This window comes from Notolepis coatsorum (assembly GCF_963971535.1).
Source record: "Notolepis coatsorum genome assembly, chromosome: 20".
Lineage (NCBI taxonomy): Eukaryota > Metazoa > Chordata > Actinopteri > Aulopiformes > Paralepididae > Notolepis > Notolepis coatsorum.
Genome location: NC_140184.1, coordinates 72,052,402 through 72,063,625, shown reverse-complemented (window position 1 = coordinate 72,063,625; position 11,224 = coordinate 72,052,402). Strand labels below are relative to the sequence as shown.

The 11,224-nt window shown below is 49.7% G+C and overlaps 1 protein-coding gene across 1 annotated transcript in view; it reads right to left on the bottom strand.

The window, feature by feature from the left end:
* Nucleotides 1-11,224, bottom strand: part of LOC311246902 (liprin-beta-2-like) — a gene marked incomplete at both ends in the record, with an annotated part of 195,726 nt that overhangs the window by 81,328 nt on the left and 103,174 nt on the right. Inside the window, 1 exon segment of the mRNA XM_084337143.1 lies at nucleotides 234-295. Coding sequence (XP_084193269.1) covers nucleotides 234-295 — 62 coding nt within the window.

Genomic DNA, 11,224 nt, shown 5'->3' with positions numbered 1-11,224 from the left:
AAGGGTTAACCTTCTGTAGTGTGGTAGTGAAAGGTTAACCTTCTGTAGTGTGGTAGTGAAAGGGTTAACATAGTCCAAACGACTCCACTGTAAACAGAAGACTGCACACACACAAACACACACACACACACACACACACACACACACACACACACACACACACACACACACACACACACACACACACACACACACACACACACACACACACAGAGACAGGAGACCTCACTCACCTTCTCGTCGTTGGCGGCTAACAGAGCATCAAACCCGGTTCTCAGTCTCTGGATTTCCTGGTCTGTAGAGAGAAGGCCGAGAGTACTGATCACTAGAAATTAAATTAAAAAAATACATATGTACTGTACGGGTGCTGGAAATCCCTGAAAATGCTTTCAATGTGGCGGTTTTTAGTTTTTAGACCCTAATTGCTTTCGCCTTTCACGCAAAATGAAGAGGAGTCCTCTCCCTCGCCACGGCGCCCCCGCCCCTCCTGAATGCGTGCGTTGATCCCAGTACCGTTAGCGAGCTAACATTAGCTAGCTTCTTATTTATATTTTAAAACGTTAGCAAACTAGTGAGCTGGCGTTGCCACAGACGGCTACGTTCATTGTTCATGTTGACAACGACAAGCGACTCCGTATATTACGGTTGAGTTAATAAATTCCTAATAAATGAAAGCTCACTCTGACACTGAAAGCTCACTCTGACTCTGAAAGCTCGCTCTGACTCACTGAAAGCTCACTCTGACACTGAAAGCTCACTCTGACTCTGAAAGCTCACTCTGACACTGAAAGCTCACTCTGACTCTGAAAGCTCACTCTGACTCTGAAAGCTCACTCTGACTCACTGAAAGCTCACTCTGACTCACTGAAAGCTCACTCTGACTCTGAAAGCTCACTCTGACACTGAAAGCTCACTCTGACTCTGAAAGCTCACTCTGACACTGAAAGCTCACTCTGACTCTGAAAGCTCACTCTGACACTGAAAGCTCACTCTGACACTGAAAGCTCACTCTGACACTGAAAGCTCACTCTGACACTGAAAGCTCACTCTGACTCACTGAAAGCTCACTCTGTTACTGAAAGCTCACTCTGACACTGAAAGCTCACTCTGACACTGAAAGCTCACTCTGACTCTGAAAGCTCACTCTGACTCACTGAAAGCTCACTCTGACTCTGAAAGCTCACTCTGACACTGAAAGCTCACTCTGACACTGAAAGCTCACTCTGACTCACTGAAAGCTCACTCTGACACTGAAAGCTCACTCTGACACTGAAAGCTCACTCTGACTCTGAAAGCTCACTCTGACTCACTGAAAGCTCACTCTGACTCTGAAAGCTCACTCTGACACTGAAAGCTCACTCTGACACTGAAAGCTCACTCTGACTCACTGAAAGCTCACTCTGACACTGAAAGCTCACTCTGACTCTGAAAGCTCACTCTGACACTGAAAGCTCACTCTGACTCACTGAAAGCTCACTCTGACACTGAAAGCTCACTCTGACTCTGAAAGCTCACTCTGACTCTGAAAGCTCACTCTGACTCTGAAAGCTCACTCTGACACTGCTGCTTTACTCCCGCAGCTGGGGTGAAGGGATGAACAGGATGCCACTCAGTTGCAAAAAGCTTTTAATTCTTCCTCCAACAGGTTACAAACCTTGAAACAAGACACACATTCAATCAATAACTACCACAATACTACTATCATTCTTAAAACAAATCGCTTACACACATCCACTCACCGGTTCTCAATCGTCTCCCTTCGCTGCTGTCAAATTCCCCGCGACTTCCTGTATACAGTTTCACTGACACCACGTGACGTATCTCGACCAATTACAGCCCACTACTCGCTACATCCCTGGATCACATGTGAAATGACTACATCTCCATTCACAACTTTAATCAAGCATACAGTGCCTCCATACATCTGAAAATGAAAACATAATTACAATCATAGCTCAACTACCACTAAACATTCACATAAATGCACAGCATAAAAAACATCACAAAACATTACTTATTTACACACAGACTAAAGTGCACCTAAACTCCACCACCACAATAGAAAGCTGCACACCTCCCACTTGGTATCCTGGTCTTTAGACCCAAGGAGACCACAACAAATAACCGCTCTCCTTTGGCGGTGGAATCTTCGGATCAACCTTCTCATGGGGTGCTGTTATTGCTCTTCTACAGGTAAGAGCACCACGAGTCTTCGGACGTCTCTGCTGAGGACAATAGAGAGTCTATGATCGCTGCTGATCTTCTCCGGACGCTTGCCCGAGGCCACTGGACAGCTGGGGCACGTTCTCACTTTGACATCACGGACGACCCCATTCACGTCAGGAGCCACCTCCACAACCCGGCCCAGTCTGAACTGACCCCTTAGCGCGTTCTGATCGGCAAGCCAAACAAGATCTCCGACTGCCACATTGCGAGCCTTACTATGCCACTTAGGCCTGATAAACAAGCCTGGTCCAGCAAGCTGGCTCCACCGCTGCCAGAACTTGTTTACTTCAGTCTGGACTGCTCTCAATCTCACAAATGGGTAGCCCTGGAACTCGTAGCTCCGTGAGTCCCCTGTGGGTCCAGCCCTCCCCAGTAGCAGGGTGTTGGGGGTGATCACCTCTACCGCGTCATCTTGGACCTGGAGTCTGGCGCCGATCGGTCTCTCATTCGATAAGTTGGCTGCCATGTAGAGCATAGTTTGGAACTCTAGTCCTGTGAGGTCCCCGCCACCTCCCACATTACTCAGCGCTTGCTTGAGAATGCGGACTGCTGCTTCCGCCGCACCATTCCTGTGAGGTGAGTCGGCTGGGTGGAACACCCAGATCCACTCGGTTCCTTGTCTGGCAGCCTTTCCCCTTACTTCATCCTTGTCGAGACTTTCTAGGAAAACATAGAGTTCCTTCAGTGCAGGCCGAGCTCCAACAAAGTTTGTGCCCCGGTCTGACCAGATTTTCTTCGGGTGTCCTCTGAGCGCTGTGAATCTCTGGTAAGTGCCCATGAAGCTCTCTGTGGACAGTCCCTCCACCATATCGGCGTGCATAGCTCTAGAAGCCATACAAGAGAACACCACACCCCAGACTTTCATCCTAGACCTCTTCTTTACCACATCCCTGACCATGTATGGGCCAAACAGATCCAGAGTTGTAAACTCAAATGGGGCAGCCGGCTCAGTCCGCTCAGAGGGAAGGTCAGCCATAACCTGCTGGCACATCTTTGCTCTGGTCTTCCGGCAGGAGACGCAACAGTCCCCAACCTTCCTTGCAACCCGCTGAGCCTGAACCACCCAAGCCTTCCTCCTCATCCGCAACATAGTACCAGCGACTCCCTCATGGTTGGTTTCATGAGACTCTCGCGCCACGAGGGTGCTGACCCAAGCTCTATAGGGAACCAGAGGCACTCCTGACTCCCCCGCTGCCCGGGCCCTTCCAAAGCACATCAGAAGCCCTGACACCTCCTCCCTGACTACCACGAGCCTGTTCAGTGTTGACTCAGGGAATGCTACCCCTTTTTGAGCTGCCAAACAAAGTTCTCGGAAAGCGGCCCCAAGCTCCCATGCGTCGAGGACAGGCTTGCCCACTTTCTCTTTTGAGTGCTTGGCCTCCCACTCTGCTCTCTCTATGGCTCTTCCTCGGATTAGCCACTTGTTCACCGCTCGGCGGACCCAGCTGATCACTCCACAGAGCTTGGTCAAGCTGCTGAACTTCTCAGGTTTGACGAGATTGACGATGGCTGCCCCCCAGAGCTTTTCCTCGCTTCCGGACTCGCTAGAGGGCTCTTTTTCTCCTTTCTTAGAGAGCCCGGGAGCCTTGTCCGCCTCGTTCGGAGATTTCTCGGACGAACTTGACGCCTTTTTCAGCTGGGCTCGAGTAAGAACCGCTGTGAACGCCCTCCTCTGGAGCCTACACACAGCCTCTCTGGTGTTAGCCGCTACCTCTGCCGCGGACTTCATGGGCCACTCTTCCACAGGCCTTATTAGAAACTCGGGTCCCTTTTGCCACTTGGAACCTTCATCCAGGTCTTCCGGGGGACATCCTCGAGTGACAAGGTCAGCGACATTCAGATCCCCTGGGATCCACCACCAGTCGGCTACTGGCCCTGCCTTCTGAATCTCCCCAACCCTGTTCGCAAAGAACGTCTGATACCCGTAACTCTCCCTCTGAATTGCTCCCAGTATAGTTTGGCTGTCTACAAAGTGAAACCACTTCTCTACCTCCAGACGGCCTTGCCTCTCCCAGAACCTTTTCAATCTGGCTGCAAAGACTGCACCACAGATCTCTGCTTTGATTACATCACCCTTCTGGTCAAGGGGTGTCAGCTTGGCCTTCGACTCGACGAGACGAGTGTCCACCCCTGCTGATGTCTCCCACCTCAGATACAGGACAGCTCCGAAAGCATCATCACTTCCATCAGAAAATGTCACACCCCACGGCCTCCCTCTCCATCCGGAAGGAGTGAGGCTTCTCTCAAAACCAACTTGACGAAGTCGACTGTACTCCTCAAAGAGCTTGATAGCTTCTGTTCGGAGGTCTGCTGGAAGAGGATGGTCCCACGTGTCTTTCTTCGAGCCCCCTCCCCCAGCCACCTGGAAAGCTCTCCTCACCAGAATGGCCCCTTTCTCTTTGACCGGGGTAGCAAGCCCGATAGGGTCATAGAGCCCTGCCACCTGACTCAGGAGCTCCCTTCTGGTCAGAGGATCTGGCGTCTGCTCTCTGACCTCCCCCTCAAGAAGGTCAACCCCTGTCCTCATCTTCTGCTTTCTTTTGGAGAAATTTATCGAGACCATCAGGAAGAGCCTGTCACTATCAACATAGTAGCCAACGCCGAGGGCCTTGTTGTCTTCCTGCCCTAGCTGGTTGGGCAACACCAGGGTTTGGAGCGCCATATTCGGAGTCTCAATAGATTGCTTGGGCTGACTTCTTTCACGCCTCCCACTTTGACCGGACCGAACCCATGGCTTGAGAGAAAAGCCTCCAGCGGTGAGGATCTCTTCCACTCCTCTCGTGATCTTGTCCAGCTTCCCTCGGTCATTGTGGGATGTGAGGATATCGTCCACATAGCTGTCCTCCTCAAGGACCCTCCTCTCCTCATCCATATGAGAGAACTTGGGAAGCCTCGCCGTTTCCCTCATAGCCAGCTGTGCTATGCACCCAGCTGGCCTGTCTCCGATGTTGACCCGAGTGATGGCGAAATCTTTGATCTCTTCCTCTGGTGAGTCCCTCCAGAGGAACCGATGAAGGTGGACCTCTCTTTCATTTAACCACACAGAATTATACATCTTTCTAATATCTCCTATGGCCGCATGCTCTCCTGTCCTGAACCTGAGCAGGACCGCCCGGATGGGATTTAGAACATCTGGACCCTTCAGCAGAATGCTGTTCATACTTGTCCCTTTGAACTCCTGGCTGCTGTTCCAGACAAGGCGCACTGGCGTAGTGACAGAATGTGGGTTTGGTGCGATTAGATGACTCACGTACCAAACAGGCCCTCTCCAACTGCTGATCATGTTCTCCTCCACCTTGACTGCCTTTGTTCTCATAGAACGTGCAAAATGAGTCCTCGAGTTGTGAATTGACATCTCCATCTCCTCAAACAGATCAGGGTGCGCTCCCCCCACAGTCTTCCCTAGTGGGCCGTCCCACAGCACCAGGTCTCCCACTCTTTTCATCCGCTGTGGAGCAAGCCGACCCTCCCGGTGGCTGATCAAGAGCTCGATCTTCTCTGGCCAGACCAGCTCCTCCGTCTTGACCTCTGGGAAGAACTTTTGAAGCTGCTTTGGGCTAACGACCTTGCCTGCTCGGGCGATTTCATTCAGGCCATAACAGACTATCTAGTGGGGACTCCACATGTCCTCTGAAATGCGCATCCTGACCTTGAGCAGGTACCTTTCAGTCTCGACTCTCACCTTCATTCCTCCAACCCCATGCACGACCAACGTTATTTTCTCCCCTCTCAGTCTGAGTCTTTCGGCAGCTTGGTGGGTTATGTAGTTAGTGTCGGACGCGAGGTCTACCAGGGTCCCAATAGTTTGCCCTCCGTTTGTCGTGACCTCCATGATCATCATAAGCACAGGATGCTCCCTCAGGCCAATCTCTTCAAGGAGACTACCACTCCAAGTGTTTGTACTCATTGACACCGTTGTTTGGTTGGTGAATGCCTTTATAATCTGGTCTGCTGCTTCGGGGGAGATATTAGCAAGCGCCCTCTGTTGTTCATCTGAGAGCGTTCCCGCGTTTGCGCCACTTGTTTCCACCCTTTGCCTTCCCCTTTTCCTCTCATCTCCTCTCTGCCCCCCTTCCGCAGAGCACATGAGGTAGTGGTGGTCGGAGGTCTCTCCCTTTTGGCAGCACCTTTTCCTGCAGAGGAACCTGTCGCTGCATTCTCCATCCTTATGATGGGATGCCAAACATCTCTGGCAGGCTTCATTCTTTTCGACAATGTCTCTCTTCTCAGCCAGACTGAGCGCTTTGAACTTTTTACAGAAGAAAATCCTGCCTCCGTGTTTCTCATCCCCACACGCTGCATTCTTCTCCAGCCGCACCCTTTCCTGTGGCCCTTGTGAACGCCTTCCACTCTGGCTTGCTTGGCTTCTCGAATACCTCCGAGGGTCTTAGCTGCACCAATGCCTCAAGGACTACTTCTTCGTTTTTTAGAAATTTTAGGAGAGCGTCAAAGTGGCCTTCAGGGGTGACATTATTCACAGGTGTAGCTTTGAAGGTGAGCCAGCTCCTCAGCTCACATTCAGGCAGCTTGCTCTCAATAGATTTGATAATAAGTGGATTCTTTATAGCATCAATGCTCCCCAAGTCTGTCAGGTCAGTAAGGGCCTTCTCAACAGCTTGGATGAGCTCTATTGTTTTCCTCGGCTGGTTACCTTTTGCCACCGGCAACTTCTCCAACTCTTCAATTATTTGAATAGCGATGGTGGTCTTATTCCCGAACCGGTTTTCAAGGACCCTAAACATGTCATGAGCTGTGTCGTAGCTTGAGAGCCTAACGCCACTGACGACTCTCTCCTCCACACTGTCTAGGAGCTGGAATTTCTTCACTTCGGCTGACCCAGATGGATCTCCCTGTCGCTGGAGGTTTTCCTAGTCTCTTCGCCAACGGTGAAAGTCTCGCATGCAACCGTTGAATTTTGGTAGTTTTATTGGCTGGAGCCGAACTCTTGGTGAGGCTGATGCTTGCGAGCCTCCTGCTCCCAGGTTCGCCAGGCTAGCACTCTGTGCTTCCTCCCATGCTTTCCGCTGCCCCTTGGCCAGCTCGGCACGCTCTTCTGCGGCGGCCTCTGCCATTTCCAACTGAATCCCAGCTGCCTTTTCTCTGGCCTCTGCGGCCCTCTCCTCAGACCCAGCGCTAACTTCGGCTGCCTTAAGCCTGGTCTCGGCGGCTCTTCTCTCAGCCTCAGAGCCTCCCTTTTCAGCTTCTGCGATGTCAGAGGTGGCCTTTTGCCTGATTTCAATGGCTCTATCAGCCTGCTCTTTCTGGACCCTGCCGAAATCAACTACCCACCTTTGCCAGAGGTCAATTCTCTTGTCCTCCAGCACTTGCAGCTTCTTACTAACCTCGCACGCAGCGCCTTCAGGGATCCACCCTTCCCAGACAGCTAGCAGACTTCCTGCCTTGGTGATGAGAGATTCCACGAGTGTGACTTGTTCTTTACCATTTTCATAGGTGATTGTTTCCAGGTTAACTTCTCCCGCACCTTCATAGCTTCTTTCTGCCCGTCCAATGGCTGCTTTTAGCTCGGTCTCTGCATATTTTGACCAAAGGTTGGAATGGATTGCCTGCTTCACCTCTTTTAATGTTGTATCACACTCTATGGTTACCCTCTCCAAGTCTGCTTTGGCTTTATCATCCACAGCCTCCATGTCGCCTGCTTCATCAATCAGACAGGCCTCACAAACATAATTAGCTGCATGAAGCCTTTCTGTGTCCTCAGAAAGGGATTTCCACTCACTTTTCAATTCCTCTCGCAGCATAGTTGGCGCCATTCGCAAAATGCTGTTGGCTTTTCTTGTGAAAGCTGCCTTCACTTTGGCCCTCTCTTTCTTTAATTGATACATTTTTATTTATTTTTATTTATTTATTATTTATTTGACCATAAAATAAATAATTGTAATGATAAATAACCCAATAAAATAATAACCTAATTGAGCGTACCCGTAACTCCTTATCTACCTTGTGTCTTCCGCCCTCTCTAGCTGCCTAAACTAGCTCAGAAGCTTCTTCCCTGACTATCCTAACCTAACTAGTCTTCAGCGGCGTTACCAGGCTCACCAGAGGTCCCCCCAGGGATAACGCCCAAAAATGGAAAACAATACAAATAAACAAAGTGGAGTAGGTTTCACCTTCTCCCGCCGGCTTGCTACCCGGGTACACTCAAACTAAGCTAAAGGTCTTGACATTAGAGGGCTACTAAATCATCTATACCTAAATAATATAATTGGCACCATCACAGGGCTAGTAATGAGCTATAGTTTTTTATCTTTAGCTGCCTTCATGTTTGTCCACGTTAGTGTTGGTATGCTATTTGATAGTTACTTTCAGTAGCTTGGCATTACTCCTGATCGCATTTGACGTTAGCACTGACATCTGTCAAACACCGTTTTCATTCATTCACTGATTTAGCTGCGTTGCTTCTTGTATTTAGCATTTGAACCAGGTGAACGTTCCTGCTCGCTGACCCGTATGGCCTGATGCGCGAGTTATTTCATTTACAACGACACAGGAGTACCTCATATCCCTCGGTTGTTTTGTCCTTATCTGACGGCGCGTTAAGCCACTCTTCTGCCGCCGCCCGCGGTTTGTAAAGTGCACCTAAACTCCACCACCACAATAGAAATCTGCACAGACACTGAAAGCTCACTCTGACTCTGAAAGCTCACTCTGACTCTGAAAGCTCACTGAAAGCTCACTCTGACACTGAAAGCTCACTCTGACACTGAAAGCTCACTCTGACACTGAAAGCTCACTCTGACTCTCTGAAAGCTCACTCTGACACTGAAAGCTCACTCTGACTCACTGAAAGCTCACTCTGACTCACTGAAAGCTCACTCTGACTCTGAAAGCTCACTCTGACACTGAAAGCTCACTCTGACTCACTGAAAGCTCACTCTGACACTGAAAGCTCACTCTGACACTGAAAGCTCACTCTGACACTGAAAGCTCACTCTGACTCACTGAAAGCTCACTCTGACACTGAAAGCTCACTCTGACTCTGAAAGCTCACTCTGACACTGAAAGCTCACTCTGACTCTGAAAGCTCACTCTGACTCACTGAAAGCTCACTCTGACTCTGAAAGCTCGCTCTGACTCTGAAAGCTCACTCTGACTCACTGAAAGCTCACTCTGACACTGAAAGCTCACTCTGACACTGAAAGCTCACTCTGACTCTGAAAGCTCACTCTGACTCTGAAAGCTCACTCTGACACTGAAAGCTCACTCTGACTCTGAAAGCTCACTCTGACACTGAAAGCTCACTCTGACTCTGAAAGCTCACTCTGACACTGAAAGCTCACTCTGACACTGAAAGCTCACTCTGACACTGAAAGCTCACTCTGACTCACTGAAAGCTCACTCTGACACTGAAAGCTCACTCTGACACTGAAAGCTCACTCTGACACTGAAAGCTCACTCTGACTCTGAAAGCTCACTCTGACTCACTGAAAGCTCACTCTGACTCTGAAAGCTCACTCTGACACTGAAAGCTCACTCTGACACTGAAAGCTCACTCTGACACTGAAAGCTCACTCTGACTCACTGAAAGCTCACTCTGACTCACTGAAAGCTCACTCTGACTCTGAAAGCTCACTCTGACTCTGAAAGCTCACTCTGACACTGAAAGCTCACTCTGACTCTGAAAGCTCACTCTGACTCTGAAAGCTCACTCTGACACTGAAAGCTCACTCTGACTCTGAAAGCTCACTCTGACTCTGAAAGCTCACTGAAAGCTCACTCTGACACTGAAAGCTCACTCTGACACTGAAAGCTCACTCTGACACTGAAAGCTCACTCTGACTCTGAAAGCTCACTCTGACACTGAAAGCTCACTCTGACTCTGAAAGCTCACTCTGACACTGAAAGCTCACTCTGACACTGAAAGCTCACTCTGACTCTGAAAGCTCACTCTGACTCACTGAAAGCTCACTCTGACTCACTGAAAGCTCACTCTGACTCTGAAAGCTCACTCTGACACTGAAAGCTCACTCTGACTCTCTGAAAGCTCACTCTGACACTGAAAGCTCACTCTGACTCACTGAAAGCTCACTCTGACTCACTGAAAGCTCACTCTGACTCTGAAAGCTCACTCTGACACTGAAAGCTCACTCTGACTCACTGAAAGCTCACTCTGACTCTGAAAGCTCACTCTGACACTGAAAGCTCACTCTGACTCACTGAAAGCTCACTCTGACACTGAAAGCTCACTCTGACACTGAAAGTTCACTCTGACACTGAAAGCTCACTCTGACTCACTGAAAGCTCACTCTGACACTGAAAGCTCACTCTGACTCTGAAAGCTCACTCTGACACTGAAAGCTCACTCTGACTCTGAAAGCTCACTCTGACTCACTGAAAGCTCACTCTGACTCTGAAAGCTCGCTCTGACTCTGAAAGCTCACTCTGACTCACTGAAAGCTCACTCTGACACTGAAAGCTCACTCTGACTCTGAAAGCTCACTCTGACACTGAAAGCTCACTCTGACTCACTGAAAGCTCACTCTGACACTGAAAGCTCACTCTGACACTGAAAGCTCACTCTGACTCTGAAAGCTCACTCTGACTCTGAAAGCTCACTCTGACACTGAAAGCTCACTCTGACTCTGAAAGCTCACTCTGACACTGAAAGCTCACTCTGACTCTGAAAGCTCACTCTGACACTGAAAGCTCACTCTGACACTGAAAGCTCACTCTGACACTGAAAGCTCACTCTGACTCACTGAAAGCTCATTCTGACACTTAAAGCTCACTCTGACTCTGAAAGCTCACTCTGACTCTGAAAGCTCACTCTGACTCACTGAAACCTCACTCTGACACTGAAAGCTCACTCTGACACTGAAAGCTCACTCTGACTCTGAAAGCTCACTCTGACTCTGAAAGCTCACTGAAAGCTCACTCTGACACTGAAAGCTCACTCTGACACTGAAAGCTCACTCTGACTCTGAAAGCTCACTCTGACACTGAAAGCTCACTCTGACACTGAAAGCTCACTCTGACTCAC